At 46.5% G+C, this 19,158-nt stretch overlaps 1 protein-coding gene and 1 pseudogene across 1 annotated transcript in view; one reads left to right on the forward strand and one right to left on the reverse strand.

Annotated features, from left to right (window-relative positions):
- Nucleotides 1-19,158, reverse strand: part of LOC144106955 (ATP-dependent RNA helicase DHX30-like) — a 113,777-nt gene that overhangs the window by 76,673 nt on the left and 17,946 nt on the right. The window contains exons 7-9 of the mRNA XM_077639920.1: nt 15,203-15,450; nt 11,892-12,102; nt 5,035-5,262 (exon numbers count right to left, since the gene is read on the reverse strand). Coding sequence (XP_077496046.1) covers nt 5,035-5,262; nt 11,892-12,102; nt 15,203-15,450 — 687 coding nt within the window. The remainder of the gene's footprint in view (nt 1-5,034; nt 5,263-11,891; nt 12,103-15,202; nt 15,451-19,158) is intronic.
- Nucleotides 6,826-7,982, forward strand: LOC144107270 (zinc finger BED domain-containing protein 4-like; annotated as a pseudogene).

Raw genomic sequence — 19,158 nt, forward strand, 5'->3', positions numbered from 1 at the left:
CACGCCCCCCTGTGCACTGCAGCAGGAAACCGCTGCGCTTCTCCACGAAGAATATAGCGGCCGCGTGGAAATTTATACCGACAGCTCCGTGCTGGACGAGGGCGCATCCGTGGCTGCCGCTTGTGTAATTCCATCACTCGGCATTACCAGGCAATGCCGTCTCCCATTCAGCGCCTCATCCACAACCGCTGAGGGTGTGGCCCTGCACCTCGCAGCGGATCTCATCTTGGAGACCCCTGACCTCTCCCCAGCTGTTGTCCTCAGTGACTCCAGGGCTGCGCTCGCCACTCTGCAAAGGGCCGGCCACACACTGCCCATGTACGCCTTCCTGGAGAGTAAGCTTCGCCGGGCGCGCGATATGTGCCGCGACGTTTCGCTTCAGCGGCTCCCATCACACGTTGGTATTCAAGGCAACGAGCAGGCTGATCAGTTGGCCAAACAGGCTCACGCTGACAGCACGCCCGTGTGCACTGCAATCTCGAGCTTCGATGTGGCTCGGCACAACATCAGAGCCCGCATCGTTGCACAACACCCCGACGACAGAGTGGCCGCAGGCAATGCGCCAAAACCCATCCGCTCATCGGACTTTGAGCCTATTGACCGAGCCACCCTTCTTAAAATGCGCATCGGCTGCGTTTGAACAGCTGAGTGCATGCACCGTCTACGGGGCGCAACCAGCCCTGTCTGCAAGGACTGCGGCGCGATTGAGACTCTCGATCACCTGCTGTCTAAGTGCCCTGCTCTGCGGAAACACAGAGACAATCTACAGGCATGCTACAGACGCCTGGCCCTGCCCTGTGACAGCGCACAACAAATTCTCTTCCCAGCTGGCCCGCGCGAGATAACGCGACACGCCTTCCGAGCACTGCTCAGTTTTGTTCGGGACGCCAAACTCCTCGAGCGTTTTTAGACTGCTGCCTTTCGGCGCTGCCTCGTGTAGCATACATGTGCATTTTTAGCTCATTGTGTGCAGTGACCGAACATCCTCGTGTGGTTTTCTGTAAACCTGCACTCGGGACTTCCGAATCGTGAGTGCGCCGTCTCGCGCGGCGCCAGAATCCACGCGACCATTCTGGTGCCTCCCCATGGATGGATGAATGGATGGATACGGCTGAACCCTTTACATTGGGCGGTGGCTCAAGCCACCTAGCCATGTCTTGTAAAATTTTACTCCAGTCTTGCTTTTAGCCACCAATCAGATAACCTTCGCTTGGTTACTTCTAACCTCTTAAAATCCACTTTCCCTTCACTATCCCTAAACCCCAATGCCTTGGGGAAGTCAGCCCCGCTGCTTTCCACTGTAGGGTGAAGCCCTTTACAGAAAAGTATCAAGTGTTCAGCCGTTTCCTCCTCCTCTCCGCACGCAATGCACAAAGTGTCTATCTCCTGGTACCTGACTCTATACGTCTTAGTCCGCAAAACTCCAATCCTGGCCTCAAACAAGAAAGAGCTTCCCCTACAATTATCATAGATATTTTCTTTGACAATTTCCTGTTTAAAAGTCCGGTATGTTTCCAGTGCCGATTTCGTCAGCATCCCTGTTTTCCACAAAGCTCTCTCTGTTTCTTTAACCTTTTTCTTAACCGATAATTGCTGATTTGCCCCCTTACTGCTGTCCAGATATTTGCTTGTCAATTTTCTGGTTCGCTTCCTCCATTTCGTGTCAACATTCTTTATATACAGGTATCTGAAAACTTTCCTAGCCCACCGCTTTCTTTTCCTCCATCTTTCTCAATCGTTCCTCAAATGCTATCTTACTGCTAGCCTCTCTGCTCTCGAAAGACGCCCATCCCATATCACCCTGTACCCCCTGATTTGGTGTATTGCCATGTGCTCCCAAACCTAACCTCCCTACTCCCCGTTGCCTAATTTCCAGCCTTGCTTGAACATCTGGCCTCATACACAGGACCGCATTACCGAAGGTCAGGCTAGGGACCATCACCCCTTTCCAGATCCCTCTTACCACCTCAAACCTATTGTAATTCCCCAGTGCCCTATTTTTCATGACAGCTGCATTCCTACTAGCTTTATTCATTACATATTTTTCATGCTCTGTCAGATACTCAGCACTGTTATTTATCCACACCCCAAGATACTTGTACTCATTCACTACCTTTAGCACGAACTCCTGTATTCTATGCTCGCCGCCCTCTTCATTAAATATCATGACTGCAGATTTTTCCTTACTATACTTGAAGCCTAATCTATCTCCCTCTGTACTGCATATGTCTAACAACTTCTGTAAATCTTCCTTGTTGTCAGCTATTAGCACTATATCATCAGCGCATATTAGTCCCGGTAATGACTGTTTAATCTATTCTCCTTGCCTGAAAAAAGAAAGGTTGAAGCTTAGTCCGCTCCTCTCTAGCTTGTTCTCCAACCCTTGCATGTACAACATGAACAACAAAGGAGACAGATGACATCCTTGCCTAAGCCCCCGCTGTATCTCTACTGGCTCTGATACATTTTTTCCCATTTTATAAGCGCTCTGTTACCTCTATTGGCCGAAAAGCCTGCGCCTCCCTACGGTCCGTGCGCCTCAAGCCACACCCCCCGCGATCTCAGTCGGCTCCAACGCCCAGCCGAGTGCGCATCAGCACTCTGCTCTCGGCACGGCCTCCCTTCCCTGCTCGACTACGGAACTGTGACTTCGCCTCGGCGAGCACGTACCCCTCTATTTCTACTCTCTTTCCTTTACCTTCCCCCTCCCCCAGCGCAGCGCAGTGACCATTTCCTCGTTCCAGAGAGAAATTACTGCACGCCTCGCGTGGCCCCAACTTTCTATTTTTTTCCTTCCTTCCTTCCTTCAATAACATACATACATAACATTGATTCCAGTGTCGACACGGACTCTGATGAAGAGTAGAATTGCCTGCAGGACGTATGCAAAGCGAGTAGTGACGGGGAGGTTGCGCGCGGCAAATAAAGTGCTTTAGCAGCTTGAGCTTACTTACGTTCACCCTGTACTTTCATAACGAAGGTAAGTTACGCTTGAAAGTAATCTTTTCGTTACATTTACAATTGCGGACCAGACAATCCTGATCTTGCACCCATTCATCTTTGCATTTAACACTCCGAAACATTTGCTTGAAAATTTTCCCCGCATAATTATCGCACCCATAATCTTCGCGTTGATTTTCTGGGAAAAAAAGTGCGAGGATTACGCGAGTAAATACGGTATTTAGAATTACTAAACTCTCCCAACTGATCATCGGTGGATGAAATTTTCACCACCACAAGGGTAAACATCTGGCAGATTACTGGGCCTCTTCCATTTACCGTGCTCAGGCAGCCTGCTGGCTGTATGGCTGGCTGCCAGAAAGTTTGCCCCCTGATCGGAAAGCGCATCATGGTCACATGGGCTGGTGGCCACCATATATATTAGTGGCGACAACGCGAGCGTGTGCCTTCGGTGCACAGTGTGCTGTGTGTAAGCTTCGAGAAATCCTCAAAAGAAAACAACGAGCAATCGCAATCTAACATTTTTCAATTGACACTACATCGGAGGGGAAAACTACCTGTGCGTTGCTCATCAAACGAAACGCCATACTCTCGGATTATCATGTGTTTGCTTACTACGCGGTAAGTATGACTGGTATGACCACAGACGATCGACCCTGCATAGTGATTGACTCTGCTGTGGTCGTTGCGATTTCTACGTTCGTGACCTCCTGAGGGCTGTAATCAAAAAAGAATCGAGATACGTCCTGTTCAAATGTAGTCTGCTGGCTGCCGGCTTTTGCCGCCGCCATCAAGGAATGCACGCATAATCTCAACAAAAGCGATCAGGTGATCAGCGGATGTACTGTACAAATTTAGCTGCGTATCGTATCTGCAACGCTACAGCTTTACTGCAGAAAACTGGCACTCAAATGAAAGGCACTGTAATCAGGCCTTGCATGTCGGCGCCTCATGAACCGCGTGTGCGTGCATGCATGCATGATGATCCGTGCTGGGAAATTCTTTTTATTTCTTTAATGAGCCAAATGCAAGGAGTTGCATGCATATAGTTCTTCTCAGATATTTTAAGCACTTGTGGCAGAAGGCTCGAGCGTCAGGCTGTACGACAGTTGGAGATGACAGAATCCGCACTCGCCTCGATCGGCTGCCTTAAGGGACAACTGTGTGGCCACATACATGGCAGAAGAGATGCCTCGACCAGTATGCTTTGAGAGCTTTCACTAAAGAACATATTTCAATCAATCAAGTACTTCTCAAACCATATCCGCCTTTCCATTGTGCAAAACACAATGACGACCATACGCTGTTCCATACGCTCAACACCTCGCTCAACACCTCGCCAAACACGTTCAGCACCAATTCATCACATGCATATATATGCGCGCATCTGAGCACATACCTAAAGCTGGAATCTAAGGCCGCTCTCGTGAAAGGCCTTGAACACCATCGCAATATCAGCCGGTTGCACGAAATTAACAGCCGTAATATTTTGTGCATCAGAAGCGATCGTAATATGAAGCGAGCATTTGTGCTTGCGAGGTGCTGAGATGATCGAATTGCGATCACACACATGTACGCAAAACAAATAGATTAACAGTCACAACTACTGCAAAAGTTGCCACTACAGGCGACACAAACGATGTACACGGTGGTCTAGTCGAAACAAGCGCCTGCATCGCGCAAAACATCGCACGAAGAACCACAGTCCTTCTGGTCCAAATAAATACGGGCAAGCGCACTTCCTGCTAACATACCACCTCTCCGTAATCTGCTAGTAGCCCGGGTGCTGCCAGCACAAAGTCGTCCTGGCGAGTATGGCTGCCCGCTGGCAGCCCAAAACCCAGAGAAAAACGAACACGTTCTGGGCAGCCATCGGAAGTATATGGAGCAGCCCGAGAAAATCGAGCGCCTGGCTGTGCACTCTCACAGCCTGCAGGCAGTCCGCGGGCAGCCAGAGACGAATAATTGAAGAGGCCCACTTAAGTGCATCCACATCTGTGGAGATCGGACCCCACACACAAGGGCTTGACAGTATTCAGGCTGTAGGGAATAAACGAGTGAAGAGACACCCACCCTAAGGTTGCGGTTCAGCTCCAGCACCCCCTGGAGGAGCACCAGCAGGAAGTCGGTGCAGACGTCCCTTTCATGCACCTCATCCACAATGACGTGCGAGACGCCGCGCAGCTTCGGGTTGCCCTTGAGATGCTGCAGGAGGATGCCCACAGTGCAGAAGAGCAAGCCCCCGCGGCTCGACAACAGCTGCTTGGAAAGCCGCACTTGGAAGCCCACCGTCTCGCCCAGCTGCAAGGCAATAAACGCACTGCACTTGTAGGGGATGGCTTTATTGGGTTTAACGTCCCAAAGTGACTCAGGCTATGAGGGATGCCATGGTGGAGGGCTCCGGAATATTATTTCAGCCACCTGGGATTCTTTAACATGCACTGATATCGCACAGTACACGGGCCTCTAGAATTTCGCCTCCATTGAAATGCGACCACCGCGTCTGGCCTCACAACCGCACGGTTCAGGTCAATAGCCGAGCGCCATAACCACTGAGCTACCACACAGGAGCACTTGTATGATATGCGACACCATGAAGTCAGGAGACAGTCCCCATTGCCGATTTCACAAACAGCTTCAATAAATCAAAATCTTTATCTGACATACACTGCACACAAAATGCTGAATAGTTATCTTGATCCAAAGCCGGGCTGTCACGGCTGGTGATGGATGGAGTGCAAAATTTTCACATTTTTACTAAACATTTGTATAAGCAAAAAAATGATAAAATGTGGGGCTTAATGTCATATAACGACACCTAAGCTGTGAGGGATACCAAAGTGGAAGGCTCTGAATTATCTTAGACCACCTGAGGTTCCTTAATGTGCCTGATGTCGCAAAACTTCTGTTTTATTAATAAAAATTAGGCTTGTGCGAATATTTGATATTTTCAAATAGTTGAACGAATAATGCGCTATTCGGCTTCGATTCGAATTTTGTTATTAGGAAATTTCGAAGTATTCGGCTCAAACGAATAGTCGCATGCGGCAAAGAGAAGGCGTTTTCGGAAGTTTCGCTTTTGGATTCAGCAATACTTTTCCCAATCCAATCCAATTCATACAAAGTCAGGAAAGCTCAGAACAAAGGCGTAAAAAACGCATCTTGTTGGTGTGGTGGCATGTGGTGGTGTGGACGATTGCTTTTAGTGGGCGACTCTGTCTCTGCCGCGGCGGCATTTTATTAATCCCAGCCTCCTTGGACCACTCCAGAGAGCCCAAAGGGGGACTTGCATGCGGCCAGCAATGCGATTTGGAACTTTTTGTAAAGATTCCACCGGGAACCGAAGCTCGATGTCTTAAATGCAAGGCAGTCCTGAAGACCCCGACAAGTATGACAACAACCCTAGCAACACATTTAAAGCGGCACCCGGACTTGCACAAAGACTACCAAGACAAGTGGGACGCACGCGAAAGGCCATCCAAGCTCAAGGGGGCAAGCAAGGCAAGTGGTCAACGACCATCCATAGCTGAGAGTTTCAAGCCTAAAATGAAGGCGTCGGCCCCAAAAGCCCAACGGATGACGAAAATGATAGCTTGCTTCGTAGCTCGTGGTATGCAGCCCTACAACATTGTCGAAGAACTGGGTTTCCTCCACATGATGAAGTTCGCTTTGGCGGATTATGGCGTGCAGTCTCTGACAACGTTCTGAAGAGCCATCATTCTGGACCTCTACGCATCAAGCAAAGAGAAGGTGGAAAAGAAGCTCGGGGACATTTTTGCAAGCGGAGTGGAGTCACTTTAAGTCACAGCTAATGGTTGGATGTCACGGGCAAATGACAGCTACCTTTGTGTCACTTGTCACGTCATGGACAGGGACTTCGTGCAACACGTGCATGCATTGGCTTGCACGGAGATGACGAACTCTCACACTGCAGAAAACCTGAAGCTATTTATCACAGGTGTCATCGAGGAGTGGGAACTTCCAACCCACGATACTGTGCCAATCTTCGTCGTTACAGATAATGAAAGAAACTTTACTTCTGCAGTAGCGCGGCCATCCTGGAGTGGTGTGCAGTGTTTTGGACACACCCTTCAGTTGTGTGTCAGTGATGCCAAAAGAGAAGTGTCGGGGTTTTTGCAGTTCTGTGCTAAGGCCAGAGCGACTGTGGCTAGATACAAACGAAGTCCCAAGGTCCGAGGACGGCTTCAGGAAATTCAGAGAAACATGCAGCTGGACCCTCTCGAGCTTATACAAGGCGCCCCGACATGATGGAACAGTGAGCATGCCATGATGGCCAGACTCGTGAAGCTCCGTACAGTCATCGCTGTAGAACTTTCAGAATCTGATGCAGTTCCAAACTTGAACACAAGTGAGTGGAAGCTTATGAATGCAGCAGTGCACATCTTGAAGCCACTTGACCATGCCACAACTGAACTGTCTGGGGACAGATATCACACGCTGTCACAAGTCACTCCCACGTTGCAGTGTACCAAGGTGGTTCTAGCTGAACATGTTTCCGAAGGTGGTGAGGCAGCATTGCTTGTCTCAAGCCTTTGCATAGCATCAAGACGAGGTTACCTGATATCAAGATGTCATGTCTTCATGCATTGTCAATGTTGGTCAATCCTAGATACAAAGATGTCAGTTATGCTGAACGGCCCGCAAAGCAATGGGCGTTCACTCTACTCACAACGGCAGCAGAAGAGACTGTGCCAGTTGATCAACATGGTACAGCAACAAGTGAGAACAGCACCTGCTCTGCAGAACCATCACGGGGTTCTATGTGGAGTGCTTTTACACATTTCAGCCTGCGTGCGCATCATCAGTCAAGCCGTACAATCTGGAATGAGGGTGCTGGGCACTTGAAGGCCCACCATCTTTCCCGGTCCGGAGACCCCCTTGTGTGGAGGAAAAGCAAGGGCAGCCACCTTTACCCAACCCTGGTTGCAGATGGCATCATCCGATACCAGCCACCCAGACAAGAAGTGAAAGGCTTTTTTCGACTGCAGGAGCCGTTGTAAGCTGCCGAAGGAAGAACCTCAAACCCCAGCACGTGGAACAGCTAGTGTTTTTGCATGAAAATTTTAGATTTTCGTAAATAATCAAGTTGTTTACTTTCCTTGAGTAAATCTCAGACCTTAGCCCTCTGCTGTTTTTTTTCTTTACTTGCTATTAATTGAAGTATTCGCTTCGAAATTATTTGAGAAGAATTACTATTCGCTTCTTCGAAACAAAAAAGCGCTATTCGCACAAGCCTACTAAAAATGTGATCCACTACTAAAAATTTTTTTTTAGTGACAGATAAAAGTATTTAGAAATGCAAAAAATGTTTGCATTTTCTTTTAGTGAGGACACAAAATTGGATGTTCTTTTCAGGTTATATGAAACGTTATTCCATAATTTAGCCCCAACAAAAGATGCTAAGCGGCGCCAGTACATGTTATACAATGAAATTGAGAAAAGCCAGAATTTTTCGTTACACTGACAGTTTTTCACTACTTGCAGTTTTCGCATAGACTCGAAAGTGCAATGCGAAAAGAAAATGCAATCAAGAAATAAATTTAGGTGAAATCACCTACAAAATGTTGAAGTGAACCCCCATTACTCGAATTCATAAACATGGAGAATCATCTCACGATCGCAGTTGCCACTAGCTCTGCCACGGCATGCACGACGCCGTTACGAGTGGGGTGCAGAGTGGGAGAGACAGAGGAGTTGGTGACACCATGAGCGGTAGGGCTGGCTGTGTTTGATGCATTTGACTTGACTTGACCGTCAGTCACGCTTTACCAGTTTTTACTGTTGTACATCGTCAATCGTCGTTAGTGGTCCAAATCCAGTAAGTGTCCAGCACTTGTGCATGGCCATGTTCAAGATGGCTGTCATTCTTTGTGCCGAAGAAACGAACTGCGTGCCAGGCCCCAAGTTTTGGTACAGGTGATGCAGGTGTGGCTGCAGAGAGTAAAAAGTTTCAGCTGTTCCCTGTGATGTTGTGGTGTGGTTGTTTGCGAAGTGCACGATTTCACACGGGACGTCAATGGTAGAACGACGTGCTGTGGCACCACAGCAGCAGTGACAATGGCAGCACTCGTGAGGACGATGGTGCAAGTGTGAAAGAGTAGTCCAATGACAAATACATTTTTGTTGTGGAATGTGCCCATGGGCACACATTATTTTTTTTTTCTGATGTGACATGGGGGGGTCGACTTATACAGTGGACGCCCCATAAACGAAACTCGGTTAAATGAAACTTACGAATAAACAAAATTAAGCAGGGTTACTTGGTTGGTTTCGTATATCTGGCGCAGTAAAATTCTTCGCTTAATTGGAGCACTACTAACGTGTTACCCTCCGCTAAACGGCACAAAAGGTAACAATTTGGAATCCTCCCGAGCGTATTTGTGCTCGCATATGTCAGCGGCAGTCTCGCAACCACGAACAAATTCTTCGTAGCCAACGCAATAGCCGGGACAAGCCAATCCAGTAAGTCGCTTAATCAATTTTGTATTTGTTGAGGCCTACGTGCGATCGGTGTTGTCAGTGTGTCGACGTGATGGAGAGCGTCAAGAAACGGCTGCACAAAGCGCTCTCGCTTGAAAAGAAGTTACAAATTCTGCAGGAGTTTGAGTGAAGTTCCCTTTCAAAAACAGAAGTCGCAAAGAAGTTCGACATACCGAAGTCAACGCTTTCGCGGATCATGAAAAACAAAGACGCCATTCAAGGAGCTGTCAAGTCTGGGACCTTCGCTTCCAACCGGATGCGTATGAGAACGACGCCGTATGAAGAACTTGAAAAGGTTCTTTTTCTGTGGTTTAAGCGTGCACGGATTGCCAGTTTTCATATAAGTGGACCCATTTTGGAGCAGAAGGCGCGGGAGATAGCCCTGCAAATGGGGGTTGAAATTTCTGCGTCAGCAACGGATGGCTTAGCAGATTTAAAAAGCGCCATGGCCTAGTCTTCAAAACCATCTCGCGTGAAAGTGATGCAGTGAATAGAGAAGTCTGCGCTGACTGGCGACACGGACGCATGCCAGAGATTTTAAACAGCTATGAGCCATGAGACACATTCAACGTCGACGAGATGGGCCTCTTCTACAAGGCGCTTCCATCGAAGACTCTCGCCTACAGAGGCGAAGCCTGTACAGGTGGGAAGCGCAGCAAAGAGCGCATTACCGTGCTGGTGGGTGCTAACATGGCAGGCGATGAGAAGTTAAAGCTGCTGCTGGTGGTAGGAAAATTGAGACACCCACGTTGCTTCAAGGGCATTCGAAATCTACCTGTGGCCTACACTACGAATGGGAGAGCGTGGATGACAAGAGCAATTTTCGAAAATTGGCTGCATGAGGAGGACGCAAGGTTTACGAGGCAGGGCAGGAAAGTTGCCTTCATCATACATAATTGCCCTGCCCATGGCCAGGTGGAAGTGCTGAAGTCCATCAGCCTTGAATTCTTCCCTGCAATGCAACTGCTGTCATCCAACCAATGGACCAAGGAGTCATCCAGAATGTCAAGGTCCGCTACCGCCGCCAACTGCTTTACCGCATGCTGCTTTGTGCTGACAGTGGAAAGGATTATGTCATTGACTTGCTGTCTGCTATCCACATATTGGCCCGTGCCTGAGAACAAGTTCAGGCAACAACAGTGCAGAGGTGCTTCCACCATGCAGGCTTCGAAGCACATGATCCAATGCCCCATGAAGAGGCAGGTACTGCTGATGAAGCAGACACTATATTTAATCAAATAGTGCCCTCTGCCCCTTTCTCGCGACAGGACTATGAGGACATAGATGCAAATGTTCGCACCTGTCGCGAGGAAAGTCTTGAAGAAATTATTGCAGAAGTGCAAGCCGACGACCACTCTTCCTCCAGTGATAAGTGCAAGGACCCTGTGCCCAGTGCAGTGCCAGACAGCGCAGCTAGGGATGCAGTTGCACTTTTGCAGCACTACTTTGAACGTGAAAGGAGCACAGAATTTTTGCAAAGCCTTTCAAATATGCACAGTTACTTTGTTAAAAAGCAACTGAAGAATGTAAAACAGACGACAATTGATACCTTTTTTTCTTCATGCCCACATCAGTCAGGGCTGGTGCAAGGTAAATAAATATTTCTTCATGAAATATGTGTGCTTTGCTTAAATGAAACTTCTGATAAATGGAACACTTTTTGAATCCCCTTCAAGTTCCGTTTAAGAGGAGTCCACTGAATTCGAGTTGACATACAATCGTGTAAATGCAGTAATGGGCTTATACTGCATAGGTGAGATTTGACAATGTTCAGATTGCGTCCACATATGTGGACACACTGTCTTAACTTACCAGGATAATGAATTGCAGTATGAAAAGATGCAAGACAAAGCAGCTAAATAACAGGGTTTGAGTTTGTTGGGTTTTACAGTACATAAGCAATCAAGGCCATCATAAGCTAAGCACAAGCTATCATAAGCTAAGCACAAGCTAATTAAAGAGGGGTGGTGGGTTGAAACATGCAATGACTTAGGTTCTCGGGCAACACAAAAAGCAAGGAACAAATCGGTTCCCTGAAACCCAGTTTGAGAACCCCTGGTTCAAGGCCCCAAGATTCCTCAGGAGAGACCAGCAAGTTGATGTCACTTCTGCAGGGCCACCCCTCACACCCTTTTCCAGTGCAGCCCTGAAAGCACCCCGAACACGAACAGACCTCAGGTTTACCTCAAAAGCTCACTTAGATTCCGTCAAACTCGTTTTTGAAAATTTCCGTGTCGCCACCTATCAGCACTGTACCTTAAAATAATGGAGAGTTAGGCTAGTTGCTTATGCATATACATTATAGCGCAAGACAACAAAGACGATACACTAGAAGACTGGACGAGCACTCATGCAGTCTTCAAGTCTGTCGTCTTTGTGTTGCACTATGACAGCATTGTACGATGCCAGTAAACGTAAAAACCACCAACCTCTTCGCCTCGCTCCTGTGCCACCCGCTTTGCTATGCTAATGGCTGCCATTCTCCGCGGCTGGGTGACGACTATGTTGCAGGCAGAGCCCTCGCCTCTGCGGATGAACTCCTCGAGGATGAACTGGGGCACTTGCGTAGTCTTTCCAGAGCCGGTCTCGCCACAGACCACCACCACTCGATTGCGCTCCACCATGTGAACAATGTTCTGCCTGCAGTACAAGCATGAATGTTAGATTCCGGAATGTAACATTCCCAATATAGTGGCAATTCTCAGCAATGCCTGTACCATTACGTGTACAATTACGAACTTCACGACTACTCTCCCCCTCTTCAAGTGAGGCCGATTCCCAATGCCCAAGGTTTAGCCACGGCCATTGGCAACGATACAAAGAACACAACAGTACCAGCAACTCTTGAACCTTCTGCCATGTTAGCACACAGTATTATAAAAAGAATACCAGAACAAAATCTGGTGCTACCATCATCAGGATGTACGCTCGAAGAAAACCTACGTGTGGTTATATATGTGGGTTTTACTGAATAAATGAGTTAGAAATAGCACTCACCCTTACCTGCCTAGTTGTGTCTGTGTCAGATTTGTAGTGCTTCCGAAATGATTACAAAGCTTGTGCCATGAACATTTATGATTTGCATTGAAACGTTCAAAAGTAGAAGCAAACAACTCTGATGTAAGAGGGGAGGCAGGTTTTGGGAGTTAAATTTTTATTTTTCGACCAAGAGCAATGAAATCTGGCATGCTTTATGGTAAGTGCACTAAATGAATAAATACAAATTTTCCCTCATACAGTTTTGTGCGTTTTTATCGCTGACACATTCAAAAATTTCCCCGCCTCAACCGCTGGCTCATTTGCGGTGAAACTGCACACAGAGCTTGCGTATTATGGTAACTTTTGTATCGTAGCAAGTTTGACAATGGTACTTACTTAGTTCAGGCGCACATGATGCGAAAGCGTAAGCGTCTACGAGAGATTGGCGAGCCAAAACCCGCAGATGACGCTTTTTCGCTGAGAACCGGCAGTGGCGCCATCTGTTTTCGGTAGCGGAAAGCGTCACGTAGACGCTTACGTTTTCGCATCATGTGCGCCTGAACTAAGTAAGTACCATTGTCAAACTTGCTACGATACAAAAGTTACCATAATACGCAAGCTCTGTGTGCAGTTTCACAGCAAACGAGCCAGCGGTTCAGGCGGGGAAATTTTTGAAAGTGTCAGCGATAAAAACGCACAATACTGTATATAACCAGTAGTTCTGACAATATAAATTTTTATGTGCTTCACTGAGATACCAAACTTGCAGTAAGCCTGGCATGACAACGAAATATGGTAGGAGCCTGCAGTCACCCTCAAGTTTTACACAAAGATATGTTATACAGTGACACTCTCCAAATAGCTTCAGTAGGCTGATTTTTTCTACACACAATGTCCTATCCCTGCTTCCATAATGCACTAATTGTCGCCATGCCAAAAGAGTGGCAGAGTGAAAAAATGGAGTAATTTATAAATGTAGGAATGTCACTGCTTTATGGCTTTTGGGAGTTTAACGTCCCAAAGCGACTCAGGCTATGAGAGACGCCGTAGTGAAGGGCTCCGGAACTTTCGACCACCTGGGGTTCTTTAACATGCACTGACTTCGCACAGTACACAGCCCTCTTCAATTTCGCCTCCATCGAAATTCGACAGCCGCGGCCGGAATCGAACCCGCGTCTTTAGGTCAGTATAAAAAATTTATCAAGGAACACAATGCAACAAACCACATAAATATCCAAAGAAGCTATTTTGATGCTATGCTTTCAGCAAGCAGGGTAGTCACGGTCAAGAAACAGTTTTGAGAAAACTGGCATTTTCTGAGGGTTTCAGCCAGATTTTTGCTACCTCCGCTCACAAAAACGCTTTTTGAAGGCACTTCTGTGCTATTTTTGGCTTTCTTGTGCTGTTTCGGTTTTGGTTTCCACAGCCGAATAAGCACTGTGACGTCAAAGTGTACTTACAGGTCACGTGAGAGATAGGAAACGTCCATATAATCGCTGTTTCCACATTCATTGTCATTCCGACTCTTGAGGAAGGCTGACTTCAGCGCAGCAGTAAATTAAAACGATGAAGCAGCGATTATATGGACGTTTTTCCATGCCTCACGTGACATAAAAGTACTCTTTGACATCACAGCCATCGTTCAGCTGTTGAAACAAAAACCGAAACAGCCCGACAGAAAAAATTAGATATATTATTTAGCGGTCGTAGATGAGTGCCACAAGGTGAGTCATGTGTAGTAGTGTCTTCCGCATCATTGCAGAGAAGAAAATAAGCTAACAAAATTAGGTGTCTATACTCCTTTAAGAGGCGTTACGAGATGACGCAACTTGCGGCACGAGAGCTCAACTTCAGAAGTTCTTTTCTCGCTTTAAACAAAAATTAACTCTATAAAAATTTCAGAAATGAAAGGCAATAAACTGTTCTACGTAACCCGCTATTGTTTGTATTTTTACTTAGACCACCTCAGGATACGTTTTTGGCTCAAAACACTTTTTGCAACTTTAGTATTTTTTTACTTTCGATGTACGCAGTTCGATCACCTGTGCCATTTGATTAGGTACTAGACATCTAGAGAAACAAAACGGCTATTTCCGAATTTCCGACAGCAAGTTGATATTTACATAACAAAAAACAAAAATGGGACATTTTTATGCATCTTTTCGATTTTTTAAATATATTTATGCCGTATAAAGCTGCATGATCCCAATTATATCGAAAGCCAGAATTGTGCAAATGTCAATGAAAAAAATTGTGAAGTGTTCTCTAAGAATATGAATGTTATTATTTAGCAGTGCCTGGTTTCTCGCCTTTTCTAAATATTGAAACTACCCTCACCTGATGAATGAATTTTTTCCGGCAGAAATATTTCAGGCTTTGATTACACGCATTAGGATAAGTTTCCATGAATTTTTTTGAACAAATTTAAAGATAGTAAAGCGCAATGTCTGGAACTTTTGGCGTGGAATGAGCCAGATCTAATGTACCTGACCTCATCCATTGCTTTCTCGCGTGCTGGGAAAGCTGGAACAAGCCAAGAAGTTTGAATTCAGTGAATTTAAAAGAATCTGCAGTACGAATTACGTGGCTGTAAAATGCATTGAAAATATAGCCAACCAACCAAAATTTCCAAAGTTATCCGAATTCACCGAAAGTTCGAATTACCGCAAGTTTATTGTACTTCAATCTGTCCTCAATGTCCTTTCACGCGGCACAAATAAGGGCACAACTTATAACCGCCACCAAACGTCAGGTTTCTCACCTCTGCGGGAATATGGGGAGAGCCTGTTTGGCCTGCTGTATTGTGGATGAGTAATGGGAGGCCCCCTCAAGCCTGGACAAAAGCTCCCCGTCTCTTTGGGGCTGAAACTCGCTGGAAACAGTGAGCAGCCGTCCGGTCATGATGTCATACACGACACGGTGTGAACTTGCGTGAGTGGCTTCAGTCTCTACGCTGTAGTTCTCTTCTCTCGCATCATCTGGAAGGTGCGCTGCATTTGACACGACGGTCTGAGGAAAAGAAGAAAAAGTGATCTTTCACAAATAAATTAATGATTTGGAGAGAAAAGAATGGTTACACATGAATTACGAGCACAAAAGACCACATAGTGTGATTAAATCACTAAAGAATCCATGGCCAACTTTGTCGCAGCCTTCCTTTTATCAGCACAAACTGCAATTCTGGTTGCACGTTTGCAGAGTTGCTAGACCATGTTAAATATCTGTAATGTGTAGCAGCCCAGAATTCCAGTATTTTCAAGCAAACGAACTGTGCAAAGATTTGCCCTTAAATGTGAACTTATCGTTACACAGTACCAATAAAGCATCACTACTGGATAACGCACAGATACCAATAATTGATTGCACTTCACCACTATTTTGACATGCTGCACAGTTATTCGCATAGAGCAGCATGCAGTACTTTTGTGACACAAGCATGCACTGCTTCAGTGTTAGCAATTTTCTCCTCTTTGTCTTGAATGGCTGAGGTATGAGTGTAGGATATATAACACAGCGGATCCGAAGCAAAAGAAAATGCCACCCGGAAGAAAATGCCGCCAGGGGTAGCAGCACTCCCTATCCACCTTATCCAGGAGACCAGGATAGGGTGGCCACAGGTGGAACAGGACAATGCTAATTGCGGGTCAGTTGGTAAAGGGCTTTTTAGTGCAGCGGATGTGATTGGGTTGTTGCCAATGATGACGACGACATCGCTGATGATGACAACTAAAAGCTTAAGATCATAAGACTTTACAACATTTTAAATTTATGTGTGTGACCGCTGGAAGAGGCCCCTAAGAAGTGGGCTTCCTCTACCTTGAAGGAAGACATGAATATGCACGGAAGCTACGTACATGACGCTGTCTACTCAGTTGTGTACGCTACAACAAGCTCATTGTCACGGGCCGAAAAGGAGCCCTCACACAAGGTTCACCATTAGAGCCGCTAGCCTAAGCAAACACGGACGGTCCTGTGACAGAGCTGTGACAGTATTATAAAAACAAGTGCCCCAGTCAAATTATTTGAAATAAGCGCCACTTACAAGAGATTAATGAATAATAGAAAATTAATTCTGGAAGCATCTAGGAACACACACCAAACCTTGCTGTCAGCACGATGACCCAGTTTAGAGCCCCACAGGACCACATTGTCTCCTAATCCTTCCTGACAATTAATGCACGCTTCCCAATCTACCTTTCGTAGCCATTCCTGTGAGTCAACAGTGGAAATGAGCTGAAAAGCCTGTCATCAGTGCTGTGCCATACAACTAAGTCCACTTGTTGTACCGTTTGCACAGTAACATAGACATGTGACAGCCCACTGGCCTGCCTTTGCGTATCAAGAAGCTCAAGGTCACTCTAAACTTCAGGCACCCTTGATACCTCCTGCTGGCTTCAAAAATGCATAATTAAAAACAAAAACAAATGCCCAGCATGACAAGGATAACACCAAGCACTGGAAGCATAGCATGAAGACTCACAACCAAAAGTACAAAAGAACTTCATGGCCCCTCCTTAAAAAGGTATTGCTCCAGCCAGACTAGTTATCAGAGGGGAGAAAAAATAGAAGGCATGCAAACTACAGCTGGCTGTATAAGCTAGTACAGTCGCCGACCGATTTTTCGGACTCGAAAGGACCCGAAAAATGGTCCGAAAAATTGAACAGTCCGAATTATCCGTGAAGTACAAAAAAATCACTTTATTGAGATGAAATCGGCTTAAAAATGTCACTGATTTTACTTTGCGGAAAATTTCTCTTGCTGGCGACGATTCGCGCCTGTATTTGCGCCAAGGTAGTGCTTTCACTGTACACGCTAGACAGCAAGGTCACCGCATTTAGTTGGAATACTTCCCACGCTTCTTTCACAGACCCGGCAAAGCCACAACCCAACCCAACAACCCAACCCAAGTGTCCACAAGTGTCCACAACCCAAGTGTGCACCACACCGCTCGTTGAACACACGCAAAGATAAGGCACTTTTCTTTCAAAGCGGTGGAACCGCCGGACGCAATCACAAAACGGCGAACAGATGTAACTTCGTGTGAGCGCCACTCAGTAAACGCGGTCAGAGAAACCCAAGTGACAAAAAGGCGAATGGCGAACGTATAAGACCCGCCGCGGTGGCTCAGTGGTTAGGGCGCTCGACTACTGATCCAGAGTTCCCGGGTTGGAACCCAACCGCAGTGGGCGCGGTTCGATGGAGGCGAAACGCAAAGGTGCCTGTGTGCTGTGTGATGTCAGTGCATGTTAAAGATCCCCAGGTGGTCAAAATTATTCCGGAGCTCTCCATTACGGCACCTTTTTTTTTTTTCCTTTTTTCCTTTCTTCTCTCAGTCCCTCCTTTATCCTTTCCTACCGAGATGTGAGATGGCTCCTGCACAATTTCCTTCCCAACAACCAATTTTCAACGTATGGGACAAGCGATAACTGCCCGCTACAACGTCGGCGACAAAAGCAAGTTGGCAGCGATGACAATCCGGATGCCACCTCGAAGTGTCAGAGATCACAGGGACCTCTACTGGCAACAATGAGGTACCGAAAGTGTGTCAAGCCAAGCCAACTGCAGCATAAATCTACCTCAATCCAAGATGGTGCCTTTTGCACCAGCGAAATGCCGATAAGATGGCTGGCTTTGGCCAGCAGGCAATTGAAATTAGTCCGAAAAATCAAACTTTCGGACTTTTTAGGTGCGAAATATACGTCGTGAATATGTATGCGCTTCTATGGGGAGACTGACGGTGCCTCACGAAGGTCCGAAATATCCTACAAGTCCGAATTATTGGAGTCCGAATTACCCGTCGGCTACTGTAGATGAAGAGAGATTGGGGAAAAGGAGCCTGATCTCCCAAGAATGTGGACTTGAAAGAAAGCATGGGGGTCTGCTGTTGTCTGCACAACAAATGCTGCAAAAATATAACTTGAACAAACTTCTCAAACAAATGGGCTTTTGCAATATGCTTTGCCAAGCACCATTAATCCAAACGAGTTTCAGTTAAACAAATTCAAACACATGGTTCAGTTCAATGAAATAGAAAACACTGAAGAACTGCTTGGGGCTGGAGATTTTATTCCTATTCATAAACCGCTCAACTTTCATTTCAGGTGAGCCAACTGTCCTTTAAGCAAACAATTCCTTAGAGCACCCTGAGGTTTCTTTAAAGGGACACTGAGGAGAAATTAAAGTTGGCTTGTATCGATAGAATACCAGCTCGAGATTACAAAAATGCCCCTCTTACTGAAAACAAAGCTCTTGTAAGGTAGAAAATAGCAATAACCAAAGTACAGGTATCGCCACCACAGGCAAATCTCGCAAGTACAAGCGTGGTGACGCCATAGGACAAGAGACGCCACCTTGGAGGAATTTTCCATCCTACATGGATTCGCGAATTTCTGAGGCTGACGAAGGTCGGTTGTGCAGATCAATAGTGAAGTAAGTTTTCTTTTAAAACCAACAGTGAACTTTTATCACACAAGGAAGGCAGGTAAAGGACAACCTGAATGTTGGAAGCAAAGAAAACCGATGCTTGGCGGCGCCACAGGCGGCCAGAAGAGTTTCGATTTTTTATGGCGCTTCACGTCTATGAGCTTTGCGTGCCCCGTGGTTTTGTTTTTGACGCGCCTCGTTTTACAAGCGCTGAACAGCAGGGGAACTCCAAGTGCCGCTTCAAGTTCTAGTTAACCTTTGAAGGAGCCTGTTAAGGCTTGTCAGATGATCGC

The sequence above is a fragment of the Amblyomma americanum genome, chromosome 10 (assembly GCF_052857255.1).
Source record: "Amblyomma americanum isolate KBUSLIRL-KWMA chromosome 10, ASM5285725v1, whole genome shotgun sequence".
NCBI lineage: Eukaryota > Metazoa > Arthropoda > Arachnida > Ixodida > Ixodidae > Amblyomma > Amblyomma americanum.